Source organism: Colias philodice, chromosome 15, assembly GCF_061535455.1.
Source record: "Colias philodice isolate Cphi_HAF_F1 chromosome 15, ilColPhil1 Martin Lab GWU primary, whole genome shotgun sequence".
In the NCBI taxonomy this organism is placed as follows: Eukaryota; Metazoa; Arthropoda; class Insecta; order Lepidoptera; family Pieridae; genus Colias; species Colias philodice.
In genome coordinates, this window is record NC_143100.1 from 2,938,649 (window position 1) to 2,957,521 (window position 18,873).

The following is an 18,873-nucleotide window of genomic DNA, read 5'->3' on the forward strand; positions in this document are numbered from 1 at the left end:
AATATAAATTATTCCGCCTCTAATAAAATCCGTTTCGTTGAAAGGTTACTACAAATTAATTGCTCTTGAAAAGCAGCTGATTGGAATTTTATCGCTGCCAGACTAATGCATATCGCGATATTCGTACGTTTCCGCACCATAAAATTGCAGTAGCGAATGCAACACAGTTACGCTATACTTATTATAGCACATAGGTTGCGTAAATTACTCACTACTTTTATAGACTTTAAATCTCTCGGATTACAACTAACATAGTTAGTTCAAGTAGTAAATTCTGAAACTTCATGCAATTCTGCAGCAGTTTCTTGGAACTGTAGCAATTTTTATTACTGAGAGTTTTTACGTCCACGCTGTAGGCTATATGGCTGCTATAAATGTTACTCAGGGATAACACGATAAGACGTCTTTAGAAACATTTATTTGGAACGTAAACTAATGTTTACGATTTCTGAAGGTATAACATTAATACTGAAAATATTTAATACGTACAATTCAAAATATCATTTATTACTTTATGATCTAAATAAATGGCGGTCTGTTTCCAATCGAGGCAAATGCAACTCTTATCTCAAAACCGGCTATATTTCCCACCCTCTGGATATGCAGTGGAGTATAATACAAAGTTTAAAGACAATGCTCAGTAGGTAGTCGGCAGTTTACGAGGCAATCTGGAGCGTCGCATTGTATCAGTTCGGTTGGAGACAGACCAGACGAGCCGGCGACGCAGCGGCGCCGGCGGCAGGGCTGACTCAAACTCTACTCGTAAATTAGGCCATAATCGACGATGTGATAGGCGACAAAGTTTCACATTTAGATAATGCTCATCTTCGTTTATGAAATTATATATTTAAGAAATAATTTAATAACTCAGTTGTGATTCTGATAATGTATTTGTAGTTTCCTATAATACATATAAAAAGGGAATAGCCGAAGTGATTGACTATATATATTCTGAGAAATATTATATGTTCCTTTCTGTAGTAAAACATACGTTTACTAGTTTATCATAAAGATAATAATTCTAAAATTTTAGTCATGCTATATATATTTATTTATTTATAACACTTCATTGTACAAAACAATATAGGAAATTTGGTACAAATTAGTAAGGTACAAAAATTTTACACAATAGGCGGCCTTATTGCTACACAGCAATCTCTGCCAGGCAACCTGGTAGGAAAGGAAATGTGAGAAGAATAAGGATAGCGCAAAAAAGAAATAAAAGAAAGAATATATTAAAAAAATATATTATATATTCATTATATATTATATATGATTATATATTCATCGACACACACGAGACTGAATTCATCATCTCTTTTAATATCTTAAAAAAATTGTTACATCATCGGTCAAATCACAGTATTCTACCTCCTATTAAATAAGAAAATAACCTTCGTTATTAATATTTATCACGACTAGTTCTACACGCAAGCTTTATTAAATGTGAAGGTATAATAATTACAATGTACAATCGTCACTTTATCTTTAAAAACGGTATCTATTCTTGAAGTAACTAAAAATATGGTAATTTTTCATCAAACTGATTTAATTTTCTCCCTACCAGAATTGGTACTTGGACGTTATGCACAATAAAAGGCGAATAAAAATACATTACGCAATCGTGTTAGCCCTAAAGGATTCTGTTATGGGCGTCACAAATTGGAGGTGAAGGGAGACAAGAGGTCTCGTCGGAGCCGTGACGCTATTTAATTGAAGTTGCTGCGAGCCTGCGCCCCTCAGTCAATTAGCACTAGCACACTTCACACTAAACGTTTTGCTTTTCTCTATAAATAACGTTTAGCGTGTTATTAACATCTATCTTTCGTGTAACTCGTTGAAAAAGTTTTTATGATATTCATTCATTTGGTAATTAAAAGTGTGAAAAGTGAGTGGAGAATTGAATGAAAAACGTTTTTTTAATTGACGATACGAGTTATAACAACCCTTAAGTCCCATGACTGTCATTTAAAATTCATACGCAAAAACAAGGTTCTATTTCAAAAATTTTAATAACTCACTGCGAATTTATTGTATACGTTGATAATAAATTTGATAGTGTAGTTCATATTTTATCATGATATTCGCTATGTGGTCACATTTCTTGAAATAAATTCATTAAATAGCGACAGGCTGTCTCGTAGCAATTCTACGAGCGCTACGTAGCTACGTGACCGGGTTAGCGTGACTGATGAGACGTTATCATTATTACAATATGTATTTAATTTGTAATGTAATGTATGTAATATAATTGTTGTTTATGAATTAAAATAATGCAGACATAGGTTTGATATTATCTTAAAAACATTAAAATAAGTTTTCGCATTGAATTTATATTTAACACGTAAATGACGTTGTGTGAGTACCTACGAATAAAACTGAGCTTATTTTTATGAAGCTTTTTATTTCTTTTTGGTATTCATTACATGTTTCATTCCTTCTCTCTAGTAAAATAAAATGAATTTAATAAGAAGATGCGAATAGGGCTTGCTGAGAAATTTTAATTATTTCTTAGTTATTATAATGAGAATGTTATACCCATTTCAATTAACATTGTAGGACAAATGTGTCAGAATTTGCATTAATTTACATACGTGATAGGTACGCTTAAATAATTTAATTTTTTTCATAGAAATAAAAAACTATGATACAAATATATTAAAAGTTTCTGTCTTTGTATCAAATGATTAAATTACATTAAAAGCAATATCACAAATCTTGTCGTTCTTTACAAATGTTGGATTTGTATTACGGCAAAAGGGTATTACAAAGTGATAGATGACATCTACAAACAAGCTTACAGCGAGAAAATGGATGTTATTTATCACAGCAGTTGCTTGAACTTTACAATACTATGTTTACATTAATATGTATTCATTTATTTAAATGTTTTAAATTATAATTAGTTGCAGGGTTTGCTTATTTTAAATTGTAGCAGTTTAGAATAAACTGGTACTTACTTATTTGCGCCCATTCTTAAAATCACAAATTCATTAAAGTTTAAAAGCTATAAAGACTTTTCTTTGCAAATACTAAATTTATAAAAGTCGTTCGTCAATGATTGATGGTGGAAAGTTTTCTCGAATCGATACACATTTTCGGGGACCTTCTACGCATATCGATCATCGGAATGTAGGCCAACGTTTATTGATAATAAATATTCAGTTGAATAATAAGGCATAATCTAATAATTGTACAGATAGCTCATCTCTCATCTTTTTCTACTATAATTATTATTTTATGACTCTTTGGTTTTATCGTTACTAAAACAGTTGCTTTTTATGAACACTAAATATATCTTCGATTCCAATCATGGTCTTCTGTATTCTTTGATTATAATTTTATAGAGTTATTATTGTATTATATTTATTATACATATTTGCATCGTGCATTTGCGCAATTTGGCATCAGGTCCAAATAAATATTTGTGCTTTGTCTTGTGTAGATTATGAATCTCATATTTACTACCATCCCAATTTCAGCAGTCAGAGCTTTCGTTTTGAAGTTAGTTTATCAGTTAGTTATGTTTTCCTTTAACAATATAAGAAAATAAATTATAATTATTTGTTACAGCCACCGAGCTAGACCTGTTGGCCGCGCTGTCGCTGCACAACACGTCGCGAGCTGGCGTCACAGTCGTCCCTGGAATGCAACCACCGCGTACCGCTTACACCCTACAAGGTAACCTAGATGGTTTTGTAGATTAGGTTCAATAATAACACCTTAGTATAATGATTTTTTAAAACAGTCACGTAGTATGAAACTGATCTACAAATTATTCAAGTGATTTAGTGTTAAGAATCCGAATAGACTACAAATATACCTACATGATTATTATAGTTACTCGTTTAATATTATTCATGGAATTTTATTACACATAAACTAGTAAAAATACCTACGAAAAATTATAAATGAAAAATCTTTTGGGCAGAAAGCTACAATCCATATGTTAAACTAAGTATGGCATTGCATTACAACAAGACAGCAACTATGTATTACGAATGAAAATGTTATATTCAGCACGACTTAAAGGGTGCCGTCCGTTAATATCTGTCTCGTCGTTAATGGAATCGTAAACATTGGAGGTGCAATCCATTTCAGGTGCATTTCACATAGTTAATAGTGTCGGGCGCGCCTAGGCTTTAATGTCTGTTATCAAATACGATGCAGTTTCAATGCGATGAGTACTTACATTAAAACTTCTATCAACTTTTTTACGTTTTCATTTTTACTACTTTACTAAATAGAAAGGAATTAAGTTAGGCTTTAATAATGTATCTTAATTACATTATAACAAATGCCTTCAACGTTTCTAAATCATCAAATTCCTATGTAACTTAATTGAATTAATGTTGGCAATAATAAAATAATTCATTGTTAACAAATTTTATTCTCACATATTGTAATAGGTACCATAATCATTACTATCAAATTAAATCAAAATCAAAGTAACTAAGTATTACATTTTACAGTAGATAATAAATAAAGTTTACCTGAATTAATCTAACGCAATAATAAGTTTTATCAACACGTACACCAAAATTTGAATGTCGTAATTCAAGAACACCAGTAGTTAAATCATTTTTGACACATCGGACTTACCACACAAATGAATAGATCGTAATCCCTTAGCAGTCCGGTCGGGACAAGCCATTAGCCACAAAGCGACAGTAATCCCACCAGCAAATATTCCCAATCCCCGCCCTATATTCCTGCAATGGGCAGGAAGATGAAACGTTACAATTGCTCTCATTTCAATTTTCTCGACCATTAATTTATTGCTAAGCTGCAAGACTATGTAGGGTATGGAAATCATTTGTTGCATCAACGTTACAGAGAAATACGTTTTATTGTGCAGAGATATGAAGTTTCTTAAAACATAAATAAGTTTTATAATAATTTTTACGATTATATAATTAAAGTACAATATACAAAAAATGAAAGTCTGGGAGCCCATGAATATTGATTTGGTTAAAGTACACATTCATTGACCACAAATTGAATAATATATCATTCGTAGGTAATTGCTGTTTCTGGGATAAAAAATAAAAATTAATTAATCTTGCGCGTGACTGCCGTCGTGGTCCAGATTTTCAATGTTACACTCCACAAATCGCACCATTAGGCAGCACACACATTGTTATAATTGTCGAAGGGTGCACCTCTAGTTAGCGGGGATCCGCATTATCTCGGGGTGTCAAACGTTGCTCCATTGTGTACACGGCACTACATTGACAGGTCGATTGCGACATCTGGGTCGGAGAGATTAATCTCGCAAAGCAGAATGCTGTGATTAAGATTTGTATTGTGGTGCTGTGTTCCAATTTTTGCTGTCCTCAGCAGTCTTAATGAAAAAGTGCTTTGATATAAGTTTGTATTTTCCAACATGAAATACACGTTTGTTCGTTTTTTCATGTGAACACTTTTTTGACTCTTCAAGGGAGATGTGAAGTAGCTGGAAGTAGCTAATAATTAAATGTCAGTGCCAAAATTGGTTCTCGATTCATATTCAAAAATGTATTGACAAGTGTACGTTGCGCCTGTCATAACAGTGTAAACAAAATTGAATACGTTTCGCGTTTCTTTTGTCAATGCCAGTGGCAGTGGCTCTTCACATCACTCGTTTCTGCTCTCGACGGCTCGATGCTTCACAAAAGCTGATATTTAATGACTAAAGTATGATAATGACACCGAACTTCATGGAATTACTTTTTTATTAATTTCATTTGGGGATCGTTTATAAAAGAACTAATTTATCTTTTGGGGCACAGTGTGTTGGCACTTGGCACATTTTTAAAGATTTTTGTTAAGAATTTTCATTATAAGACATTAGCTTCAACTTTTCTTTCATATTGTACGGTTTTTCCTAAAGCCGTGTACTAAATCTACCTCAATATTGCACCGTGATTTAGTTTACTTATTCTTATTTATAAAAGATAATTATACAAAAATACTGACAGATAAATAAACTCACATATTTTCAATACCATATCGTACTATATTTTCTACCTAACTTACTTTACCTAAAATTAATGCGATCAGGGCAGCTTAGTGTAAGATTTATAATCCTCACACGTAATAACGAGAGCCAATAACTACATTCATAGCGGGGTGCCATTCTGTAATGTTTACAAAGCCATGCTAATATTTGTATCTCGCTAAATTTTGCTTATGGGGTGATTTAATGAAACCAAAACATTATTGGGGTGCATATTTATTGTTAACAATCATTCTAATTCCGGTATCATTTCGCTGCAATAAATTTATTTTATAGGGAACAATATTTGATTTTATCACTATTTGACTGATAGATTTGGATCTAGTGTATTTATTTCAGAAATTATTTACTAGCCTAAATAAGATAGAGTTTTAAAATAGTACTGTATTAAGTTAAACTGCACCATATCATATTAAAGGTAATGGTTGTTTTTTGAAATGTTATAAATTTTACGGTAGGTACCATTCAACAAATTAGAAATTAAAACAATATTTTATACACACCTATGCAATATGCAAAAGCCAAAATATTAATTAAAATTGTTCATTATTTCTGAATAAGATTTGCTTACCCTTATATTATTCCTTGATAAAATTAACGATGTACATTTTAATCATCACAAACATTTTTAACTTTTTTAACCTCACCCAACCCGAAAAGGGTCTGAGTGCTTAATTGAAATTATAGGAACCTCCCGAGGGGAGATATGCCTCAAAGTGTCATGATTTATTTATCACTCAGCTATTCAATTAGCTTCTTTGGTCTTAATTATTGTTTCCTATAATTAATGATGAGTAATACTATAATAATATTCAGAATTCAGATGTACATACAATAACTATATTATGTATTGTAGTTTTTTCGCTAACATTGTAATTTGCAATAGCGTAGAGCTGTTCAGTGTTCATATTTATTGTTATTCAGGTTTATGTATAATAGTTATTGCCTTACCGTAAAATCGATACATCTTATACGCTTTCTTGGTAAACTATGAATAATTACAAGTGTATTGAAAAGGTGAACGAACTTAGAGTGAGGGTTACGTCTTACCCCTCCTGTAGTTTGTGAACAAAATATTTATGTAAACTAAAACCATTTCGATATCCGTTTTTCAAACTCTGCATTGGATGGCTTTAATCGGACAAGTGCAGTTATTTCACAACTTTGTATTCATTGGATTTTTAAATAAAAGTATATTATTCGTCGCACTATATATTTGCTAATCAAAATATTATGATGAAAGTGAAATGAAATGTATGTAATGGTACCTAGAGACAGTGTTTCGAACAATGTTCATTCATTTATTCAGTGTATCTTAATATACTTTGTAATTTATATATTATCTCAAATAAACGGTTGATCATAAAATTTTCACCATGTAGATTGTGAATATGTGCTTGAAATCATAATGGTCATTGTTGTAAACAAAGTAAAGAAACTGCATACGGAAGTAACTCTTCGTTTATACCATCAGTTTAACTATAAATCAATTTTCACGTCCGTTATAGGCTTCCCTATAAATTCTTCTGCACAATTTACCCTTCAAAGGGCCCATCGCCTTCACATGCTATTTTATTTCACCACCCTCCCTTCCCCTTTCTTAATTCAAAACTTATTGCGCTTTTCATATCTATTTGCTTTTGAGCGATGACTTAAACTATATTAGAAGCACAGAAATAACTTAACTTTAACTTAACTTGCCATTATAAAGATATTTTCCATTACAAAATTAAAAGAATTACCTTCTTTCTTACCTACGAACTTAAGTAATAAGAATGTATCTGTTTGGATTTTTTTTCGAAAAAAAAAACAATGACCTACTTCAATACTGAATTGTATATGCTTTAAATAAATGAAAATAAGAGTTTTGGCAACCATTCTACAAGAGGTATTGTCTTTCATTTCATTATTTGTCTAGGAAAGTCAAAGAAAGAAACTCGTTCATTTAAGTTGTTCTTTATATTTTGTTTCTTAATATATAATATAACACTGAAAAGTGGATGGTTTCTCATTTTGATTTAAAGAGTATTATATAAATTGAATTGAAAAATCTGCTGCTTTGTTTCACTTGTTGAATCTATTAGATACAGTATTTGTTTATTAACTATTAACAAGCCTCTCGCCCCGGCAGAGAAGACTTTTTAAGATTTAAAATTTCTTATCTTTTATTATCTTAACCCAACAGGGGGCAAATATAATAACAGACCTATTATCATTAAATTCAGCCGTCGTTCAGTTATAAATGGTTCTTTTTTCTTATGTGTATAAAAATGTTTTCCCATTGTTAAGGTTAAGTACCATAGACGTATAATATAGCTTTTATCATTATTAAATCTACGGATTTTATTATTTAATAAGGAAAACATAAATAAATATTATAATTATGCGTTCTATTATGATTAAGAAGATAAAGTTTCATACACACTGCATATAATATTTCATTAAAATATACATGCAATGAAATAAATCTCAGCGGATCAAGTTAGTTGGCACGACGCCAACCGTCTACCAAAATACGATCGTTAGGCGGCCTCGCGCTACGATACTACGCTGCTTCTACGAAACCTACTGATTTTTATCGAAATTTATTGCACCGTACACCATGTATAATGAGGCCAATATTAAATTTTGTTGAATTGTTAAGATTCCTCGCCGGGCACGATGACGTAAGCGATTATTTGGTCACACATTTGCTGTTATTAATGTTAGGAACAGGCTATGATTAATGATATGAATTACATATATACACATACAAAAAAAATATATTCAATATTTTATTCAGTATTTTATTCATTATATTATTTGGTTTAATTTTCTATAATCCCTGAATGTTCCAGGAGATACAAGGTCGCTTCAGGTTGAAGGTGCCCCGTTCGAGCGCGCCGCCGAACTCCTGCGGCGCTCGCCCGAGTTCACACTGCTCGCAGCGCTACGGCAAGAGCCTGCCAACTCGGGCACTATACTATCGTTTTCACATGGCTTTAATAGGTACGATTCCTGCTTGTGTTGCCTTGATACTTCATCAATAATCCTCACTATCATAATATTAAACATAAATATTTTTGATCTATTAAAAAAAGTTTAATCCGATGAAGTATTTAAGCGTAACAGTAAATGTTTATCTATGTTATTTTTTTGAGTGTTGCATGATATATGGTATCAATACGCGTATCGTTTATTGTTTCCATAAATTTATTGATATTGTGAACACTTTAGTAACTGTAATTTAATGTCGAATAGTGCCGTCTTGAAGGTCGGAAGCATGGCACCCGGTGTAACGTGAGGAGCAACGCAAATGGCCGGTTGGCGGCGTTCGGCGGCAGCTAACGGTGAGTTCTAGATCTCAACATCGCTGCGCGCGCACGCATGGCGCCACTCACATGCGTGCGCGCGCATAGGGGAGTATCATGTATCTTGGAATGTCCTGTGCCTCGGAATGTCCTCCTCGATCCATCCGTTGACTCATTGCGCTCATTGTCTCTGCATGGCCGTATGTGTGGACGGGTGGGCCGACTTGCATGCGACCCCGCGCTCCTCAGCCGCCGTCCGTTTGTGTTCTGTGTCTTGACGTGTTGTGTTCCGTATCTGTCCATCCGTCCTCCGCCGCCCCGCCTCTATGTGTTCTCTTTGATGTTTGCCGCGCCGCCGCGGGCCCGCGCCCGCCCGAGGGGACTCCGCCGGCCGCGCACTTGCATTCCAAGCGACATGGGAATCGGTTCGGCGCACATCTCGCGACGTTCGGCCGTCGCGGGTGGCGAACGGCCTCCCTCCGGTGATCTTTCGCTTTCGGTATCGCCAGGCGCGTCCTCCTCACCATTTCCATCAGACACCGAGCGGCTCCGTCGACACCGGACGCGACGTTCCGAGGTACATGGGCCCCTCTCCCGGCCGAGCGATATTGAGATGTAGAGCGAGCCGCTCGCGGTCGGCCCCTTCCGCTTTCCGAGTATATGTGTCGTTCGCCTCGTCAACGTGTACCTCGGAACGGTTCGCTCGGAGGGGGGTTCCGAGCGCTGCGACGCGTATGACTGAGCGGCTCGGGCGGTGCGCAGGTACCTGGAGCTGCAGTCGAGCGGGCGGCGCGACGAGGTGCGGCTGCACTACGTGGCGGCGGGCGGCAGCGCGGCGCGCGTGGAGACGTTCCCGTTCCGGCTGGCGGACGGCGCCTGGCACCGCGTGGCGCTGGCCGTGTCTGGCGCGCAGGCCACGCTGTACGTGGACTGCCACGCGCTCTACCGCCGCCTCATCCCGCCGCCCGACCGCAACTTCTCGCAGCCGCAGCTCGCGCTCTGGCTCGGACAGAGGAATAGCAAGCATTCCTTGTTCAAGGTGAGCACGCGTCTAACGATTGCAGCTTTGAATTTTTCCTTTTCTCAAAAATACTTAACGTAACTTTATTTATTTACAGGGCACGCTTCAAGATGTAAGATTAGTTAGTGGACCTCATGGTTATTTAGTCCAGTGTCCAGGCTTAGATTCAGAATGTCCGACGTGCGGACAATTCGCATTGCTACAGGCTACAGTTCAAGAATTAACTTCGCATATTCATGATCTTTCATTAAAGGTATTTTATTTAGCGGAAAAATTTAAACCTATTACTAAAAAAAAACTATTTATTAAAAAGAAAACATGTTTATTTTAGCTTGTTGGTACCGAAGCACGTTTGGCGCGATTGGAGCAATGTGATTGTCAAAAATCATGTTATTCCAATGGCACCGTACATGCAGACGGAGCCACATGGCAAAAAGATTGCAATCGGTGCTCTTGCGTGGTAAGTAGAATTCTAGAATTGTTTTAAAATATATTTAAAGTGGAGTTTTAAAATTTTTCTATAAGCCATTCTTTTATTTCTAGCACGGAGAAATAACGTGCAGGCCAGTCGAGTGCGATAGAGCAGAATGTAAAAACCCAGTATTACACGAGGGCGAATGCTGCCCGACATGTTTAAGTAAGTACAACTTGCGAGTATAATCTTATTAATATTATATTTATGTTTTTAGTTACAGCATCTTACGATTTTTCGATTTAGAAATATGTGTTTGTTAAATGTTGTTAAATAAATGTTAAATATCACGTAAAAATATATTACTACTATTTTTTAGTGTTCTACAAGGATAAAATACGTAATTTAAAATTTTGGCACTGTATGATCGCAATGTCGAATGCATCTGCAATTATTGTGAATTCGCAATTATTGTAGACCGCTGCCAAGTTTACTTTGCCAAAGCAAAAAGCATGAATGCAATTTATTCGAATTAAACCGATGAAATAGAAAATATTTACGAAATTGAGTCATTATTTTATATCATGGCATAATACGTATTCTGCATTTCTTGGTTTATTAGGGCATTTTTTAGATTTTATCGAATATAGGAGCAATCAAGAAGAAACTTTACTACAATTTAACTTTATTGACGTGGATATCGAATATTGCAGCAACCAAAACAAAACTTAAAATAACGTTGCTTCCATACCATCGAACATCGCAAAAATCCTTAAACCATTGAATTCTATCCCACGTATCTGCGATTCCAGGGCACAGTCTCTTGAAAAACACATTATACGAGCAGAGTTTCTCTCGACAGTTCAACTTATTTTTAACTGTTTTCCATGCCATCGAATATTGAAAACAAAACAAAACTTAACAAACATACTCTATCCAACGTTTCCAGGGCAATGCCTCCTCAAAGGTACCCTCTACGAGCACGGGGAACGGTTCGCCCCCAAAGAGTGCGCGGAGTGCGTGTGCCACGACGGCAACATGCAGTGCACGCGCGTGGACCCGGACACCGCGTGCCCGCCGCTGCCCTGCGACCCGCCCGACCAGTTCACTGTGCCGGGCGAGTGCTGCAAGTTCTGCCCAGGTGAGTGAATTTGTATCTATGAATCGTATGGCAATGTCAAGGCACGCTCTATGAGCACGGGGAACGATTCGCGCTCAAAGAGTGCGCGGAGTGCGTGTGCCACGACGGTAACATGCAGTGCACGCGCGTGGAAAACTTAAAAGTTAACATTCTTGTTCATAATTGTATGCAGTCAACTAACGAGCTAACTAAAAGTGCTATTGAAATATAAAAATTCGATGTTATGATAAAGTAATATTAATATAATTGTTATGATTTAATGTACATATACTTAAATTGATTTGTTGATATTTGAAAAATTTTGTTGAGAAAAGAAATAATTCTAAGTGCTGATAATTTGCTGATCGATATTATAAAAGTGTCAAAAATGGACTTTCATCAATGCGCGTGTTTCCTGACTTTATAAAGGAAAATTATAAATTTTTCTGCAATTTATAGTGCTTATAAATAGCATTATTAGTAACTAGTGATTTGCTAAAAGCACGGAACAAAATGCTAATAGAACAATTTTTTTGTGAAAGCTTTATTTTATTAAAGTTATATAATAATCATAATAGATGTCACAAGCGCGGATCCAGGGGGGGTCACGGGGTCATGACCCCCCCCTGGGCTAGGTCCACGACCTAAGTGGACCACTAATTTAATATTAACTTTTATAAATTAACAAATTAATACTGTTCAACATGATGTTTTTATTGAATTTTGAGACAAAAGTAATATAGAACAATGAAGTCAATTACAAACGGTAACGGAAGAGAATATAACAAAAATTATAGAAAAAGTTTATTAGGGTCGACCTGTGGTCGTAATTTAAGGACAAAAAACAGGTTTTTCGATTTTTTAAAAAATCTATAACTGCGGAATAAAGTGTACCTAATGGTAAAGTTGTATGTAATTATTTTTTTTTCTACAACTTTTGCTGTTACACTTTTCACACAAAACCTCAAATATCGAAATATCCCAGTTCGTGGATAAGAAATAAAATAGCAAAATTTTTTTTAAATGAACAATAGAAAATACAGACAAATTACAACAAAAAATCGGCCAAATGCGCGTCGGACTCGCGCACCGAGGACTCCGAGCAAACATATTTTTTCATTATGTTGTATCTTACAATTTTGTTTAAAGGATATTTTCTTTATCTGTGCTTGTAAGTGCTTAAGTCGTTGCTTTTAACCAAATTTCAAGACTGTGTTCACGGGAAGTACCTTGTAGGTTTTGATTGATGATTCCCTTGCAAGTATAGTTGCGAATTACAGAATATTATAAAGCTGAAGAGTTTGTTTGTTTGTTTGTTTGAACGCGCTAATCTCGGGAACTACTGGTCCGATTTGAAAAATTCTTTCGGTGTTAGATAGCTCATTTATCGAGGAAGGCTATAGGCTATAAACCATCACGCTACGACCAACAGGAGAGGAGCCACGGGGGTGAAACCGTGCGGAGCGGCTAGTGACAGAATATGCGGCTCTAATTGCTTTTTCTTTAGATTGCGTTGACATAGAATTTGATAGAAATTTATTTAATAGAAATCTTTAGAAACTTTAAAATTTAATAGAAACTTACGTCTTATAGCACATCTGTGCTATAAGACGTAAGTTTCTATTAAATAAAAAAGGAAAAATTAGGTAATAAAGGAAAAATTGCAAAAAGCATAAATTTAATATTAAAACATATAAAAATGTTTGTACGGAACTCTTGGTTCGCGAATCCGACTCGCACTTGACCAATTTTTTTTAAATCTACGTATCAATTAAATTACCAAAATATAGCTTTTGAAAATTTCCCACGTCTATGTGACCCCCCCCTGGCACTAAGGCTGGATCCGCCCTTGAGATGTCATTAGCAAGTATAAGGCAAGTATTTATTGCAACAAAAAGCTTGCAATTTGCCATTCAGTTTGAGCATATACTTCTCGTAGTTAATAAAAATATTTTTGTATTTCAATGTGGCCATGGCGTCAAACATTTTACATATAAATTAATGGTCATGGCTTTAGAATATTTTATCACCGTAATAGATTAAATTAAAAGTGTATTTTATCGTTGCTTTATAAGCTTTACTATATTCTAGGTGTGGACTATTGTAGTATGGGCCATTCGTGCGATGAAAACGCAACATGTATGAATCTCAATACGAAGTATACTTGCAAGTGCAATCAAGGCTTTCAAGGCGATGGACTTTCTTGTGAAGGTGAGTTCATAATTATTAAACACAATTTTAAAAACTGAATATATCCTATAATTTATAGCTAATATATTAATTTGCAGCTTAAAGCAGAAAGCTAGTAGTAGCTTAGCAACTTAATTAATTTAAACTGTAGTTATCCATTATCATAAGATGTCAATTTCAATTTAAAAACATTGTTTGATAGTTTAGGGTTGGCTAAAAAACTTCTACTATCCTTGTACTACATTTCATTCGATCGAAGGATGACTATTGTTACATATTAGACACTATAAACATTTTCACAGAAAATATTCATTTATCCTAAAAATACAAAACCAAATTATTAAAATATTAAGTAATCTTTATCTTTATTGAAAAATGACTATATTCAATAACTTTTTTCGTTAACTTATTAAAATTGTCTACATTACATGATTCGCAGACGTCGACGAGTGCCAGCAAGCGGGCGGGCTGTACGGGCACCACTGCCACTCGAACACGCGCTGCGTCAACGTGCTCGGGAGTTATGTGTGCCAGTGCTTACCTGGTTATACCAGACGGGACAAGTTTAATTGTGTCGAGGTTTGTAATTATAATTAGAAAAATTGTCCAGCAAGCGTAATTATAGATTTTTTTGCATATTGGAATTTATTTTAAATGATTTTCCCTTTGTCTTTATTATTTAATGTATCTTGCTAGAATGTAAATTATGTATTGAAAAAGTATGCATTTAATTGTAAATGGTTTTGTCAGAAAAAAAGGTTTTCAAGTTAAAAATGTTATTTATAATGTGCAGCAAATGTAATTATGACAAAAAAAAATGATGTTACGAAAAATTATTTCTTTGTTGTGCACAAAATACTTATTTACAAATAGATTTCATCTCATTATCAAATTATCGGGATTATCTATAAAACAATGTTGTAATTATTATAGGTGGATGAGTGTGCGAGTGAGACGCACGGCTGCCACACAGACGCCGTGTGCGCGAACACGCCCGGCTCCTACACGTGCCAGTGCAAGGAGGGGTACACCGGGGACGGTTACACTTGTACTCGTACGTATATTTTATTTTAGTTATTTGTTCAATTGATTATAAATGTTATAAACATAAATTGGGGGTCGTTGATGTTCATTATAGTAAACAACAAAGAAAACAATTTTCTATTTTAATAAAATTTTAATAATGAATTCTTCCAAATAAACTTAAAATTCACATTTATAATCTCAAAAAACCAACCTTTCAATTTTAAGCTTAAAATTGAAAGATTGTTCTTCAGAATTGGATCATAGTACTCTAAATGACTCGCTACCGCACTAAATGACTCATTAAGCGTTTATTAATACAAATTCTACATATTGTTATAACACACACTATTAATTAATGAACAATCGTCCACTTGCAGCGGTATGCACAGGCGGCTGCCTGAACGGCGGTTCCTGCGCGTCCCCCGAGCGGTGCGCATGTGCACGCGGCTTCACCGGCGCGCGCTGCGAGCGAGACGTCGACGAGTGCTCACTGGCGCACCCCGCGGTGCGCGCGTGTGTGCCGCGCGCCGCGTGTGTGAACACGCCCGGCTCGTACTACTGCGTGTGTAGAGACGGCTACCGGAGAGACCCGCACCGCGACCACTGTGAAGGTACTCTATCGCTCTACATTACTCACTTTAACAAGACGACTCCCCTCTATCAGCAGATATTATTAGAATAGAGCACTATTGCTCTACATTACTTACTCTCATTTGCCGAGTCCTATCCTCCATCTGCTCTAGAGCTCTGCATTGCTTGCTCTTATTTAGATGGCGACCACAGTGAAGATGCTCTATCGCTCTACATTATTTTCTCTTATTTAGATGGCGACTACTGAAATAGCGCTCTATCGCTCTTTTTCTCTGATAGCGACCAGTATGAAGGTGCTTTAGCCTTTATCGCTCGACATTACTCGCTCTTTGCTCTACACTCGTGTCCTAGTTAGAAGAATAGTTCAAGTTCTCCCTATTGTCACAAAATATTTTGACATTAAATATTTAAACGGATTTAAAATGTGATTTATTCAATTTTTAACTGTATAATACTCCCTTAAAAACAATCACAAAATATAACTAATGTTGAAAATTGTCAATTTCAGATGTTGACGAATGCACAGAAGGCTTCCACACGTGCCACCCTCGGGCGCGCTGCGTGAACACTGACGGTGGATTTAAATGTGAATGTGAAACAGAACCCTGTGATTTAAGTGCGTAATGTATTTGTGTTATTCCAATTTTTACTAGATAGATAAGTAAAATAATTGTCAGTGTAATGGATAACAATCTATTTGAATACCTTCTTAATTGAAAACAAAGCCGTTGTTATTAATTACTTTTGTTTTTGTTTACTTTATTTTATTAAGTTACATTTTTTTATTATTGTTGTACTTACGACCTTACGGATGTCTGTTTTTTTTTATTGAAATAAGATTTGTTGTAATTTTTTGTCACTCACACCCATTTTAAATATTAAAAAATCCTTTCCATTACCCTTTATTAAAACTACACTAATAATGATGACTAAATATAAAATTTCAAACTTAAAACTATTACTTACATTACAGACTTATATTACACTTATACAGTGGTACCATTGCGTGTGTGTAAAAGTATACGTCATATTGTGTGTGTGTGTAAATGTATTATAATAATAATAAAGGGGCATGACATGGGCAGGCTGCGGCTGGTTTCCCACAACACATTAAAATTCTCTAAAGGGCCTCTGCGTGTTGTAAGCCTTCCAAAGGACCGGGTATCTTCCTTATGGCGGTACCCTGTATTATGGAGAGAGGACATAATAATAATAAATTCTTTATTTCAGAACAATTTAGTCCCATAATTTACAGATGTATACAATTAATTTTAATACAGAAAAACCAATGAACACATAAGCCATTAATTATATCATAATAATTGAGATCAAAGTTTTATACAAACTACTAGTTATATTTCTGGCAGCCAGACTGCGTACCAAGAAGCTTATATCTAATACACTGGAGATTTCAGTATGAACCCCTTTCACACCTAGGTTACCTAGGTGTGAAAGGGATAGAACATACAGGCGTCATTCAAGGTCATATTTTCTTGTTACAAGTTAATGTTCATACTGAAATCTCCAGTGTATGAGATATAAGCTTCTTGCTGCGTACAATTGGTACGTCAAATTGCGTATGTAAATGTATATTGTGTGTGTGTGTGTGCAGGCTGCTCGTGGCAGGGCGCGCTAGTGGCGGACGGCGCGCGCTGGGCGGAGGCGGGCGGCTGCCGCGCGTGCCGCTGTCGGGCCGGTGTGGCCACTTGTGAGCGGGCACCCTGCGCGTGCGATATGGATAACACTACTATATCCGTATGATTATTATTTGTTTTTGACGTGACAACGTCTTATAATTCGATATAGCCGGCTGCATGCACGAAAAAACATGACTTATGCGGCGTTACCTCGCTCTGAGGCGTTCCATGTAAGACTTGAAGTGCAAGCGAGAGCGCGGAAAGAGCGACAAAGAAGAAAAAATTTATAAAAAATAAAGAAATATTAAATATTATTAATAAGTTAAAAAAATATACCGGCCGAAATGAGAACCTCCTCCTTTTTTGAAGTCGGTTAAAAAATGTGTCATACAAAAATGAACGTTATGATTCCAGCTGGAGAGTACAGAGTCAATTAGGGCCGCACCGGCGGTGTGCTGCCCGCACTGCGAGGCGCGCTTCCACTGCCGCCACCAGGAGATGCACCACGTCACCTTCCGCAGCGGTGAGCGCTGGCTCTACCAGTGCCAGATCTGCGAGTGCCTTGTGAGTGCGACATTGTGATACAGGACACTTTTAGGAAAAAACGCAGTTTTACATAGTAGTAAAATCCAATTTTATTTACATAAACCTTAAGTATGAAGGTCAATAAAGGTTAAATTAACGGTCAATCAGCACATAAAATAGCGCGCGTTACGCCCACAATTTGATCACAAATATGAAATACCAAATGAATTGACCGTCAAAATGATAACTGTGTATAAATAATATTCGCGAAGTAACGTAACATGAACACATTCCAGTTGGGCGAGGTGGACTGCTGGGAGCCTGAGTGCGAGGAGGGCGCGGGGTGCTGCGCGGGGGGCGCGGGGGCGGTGGGGGGTAAGGGCGCGGGGGGGCCGGGGGGGGCCGCCCGCGACTGGCGCGCGCCGCACCGCCTGCAGCTCGCCGGCTGCGCGCCCCCGCACTGCCCCGCCTGCACTGTACGTACCACACACAGACACCTACACTGCGTACACGGTGACACGGACACGCACACAGTGACACGGAGTCGTACACTGCACACATGGTAACATGGACATAAACACACGTGCACAGCCACACTGACACCGGCCACGCAAACAGCGATACGAATTCGCAGCGCACACACACACATATACGACACGAACACGCAGAGACATGGACACGGACACAGCGACCCGAAAGCATTCACTTACACGGTGACATGAAAAGTATATGACGAACACTTGGAACTTCACACAACTCACAAATCGATTCCTCTCCCTACGTTTAAAATTTGACATTATTCAGTAACACACTCAATAATTAATGTTTCCAAAGCACAACCTTAAGGATTTTATTTTTAATAACTAAACTATTATAGACCCTCTACATGTATTATAACAAAAACTACAGACAGGAAATTCATGGTTACATAAAATATATAATCAACAACCATATTGAACAGACGCTAAAATTGACAGCTATAATAACTCATTAACCCAACCATTATCATGATCAACATTGTGTGACTAACTAAAGCTGAAGATTTTTTAGCTAAATTTAAAAT

The 18,873-nt window shown here is 36.3% G+C and overlaps 1 protein-coding gene across 2 annotated transcripts in view; it reads left to right on the forward strand.

The window, feature by feature from the left end:
• LOC149482067 (protein kinase C-binding protein NELL1-like) overlaps positions 1 to 18,873 on the forward strand; it is a 40,117-nt gene that overhangs the window by 14,004 nt on the left and 7,240 nt on the right. For both annotated transcript variants that reach the window (XM_089704007.1, XM_089704008.1), the window contains exons 2-16: positions 3,574 to 3,681; positions 8,836 to 8,986; positions 10,051 to 10,327; positions 10,407 to 10,562; positions 10,641 to 10,769; positions 10,853 to 10,946; positions 11,671 to 11,862; positions 13,933 to 14,052; positions 14,471 to 14,610; positions 14,965 to 15,085; positions 15,435 to 15,668; positions 16,157 to 16,264; positions 17,261 to 17,403; positions 17,700 to 17,849; positions 18,107 to 18,286. In XM_089704007.1, the coding sequence (XP_089560133.1) occupies positions 3,574 to 3,681; positions 8,836 to 8,986; positions 10,051 to 10,327; positions 10,407 to 10,562; positions 10,641 to 10,769; positions 10,853 to 10,946; positions 11,671 to 11,862; positions 13,933 to 14,052; positions 14,471 to 14,610; positions 14,965 to 15,085; positions 15,435 to 15,668; positions 16,157 to 16,264; positions 17,261 to 17,403; positions 17,700 to 17,849; positions 18,107 to 18,286 (2,303 nt within the window). The remainder of the gene's footprint in view (positions 1 to 3,573; positions 3,682 to 8,835; positions 8,987 to 10,050; positions 10,328 to 10,406; positions 10,563 to 10,640; positions 10,770 to 10,852; positions 10,947 to 11,670; positions 11,863 to 13,932; positions 14,053 to 14,470; positions 14,611 to 14,964; positions 15,086 to 15,434; positions 15,669 to 16,156; positions 16,265 to 17,260; positions 17,404 to 17,699; positions 17,850 to 18,106; positions 18,287 to 18,873) is intronic.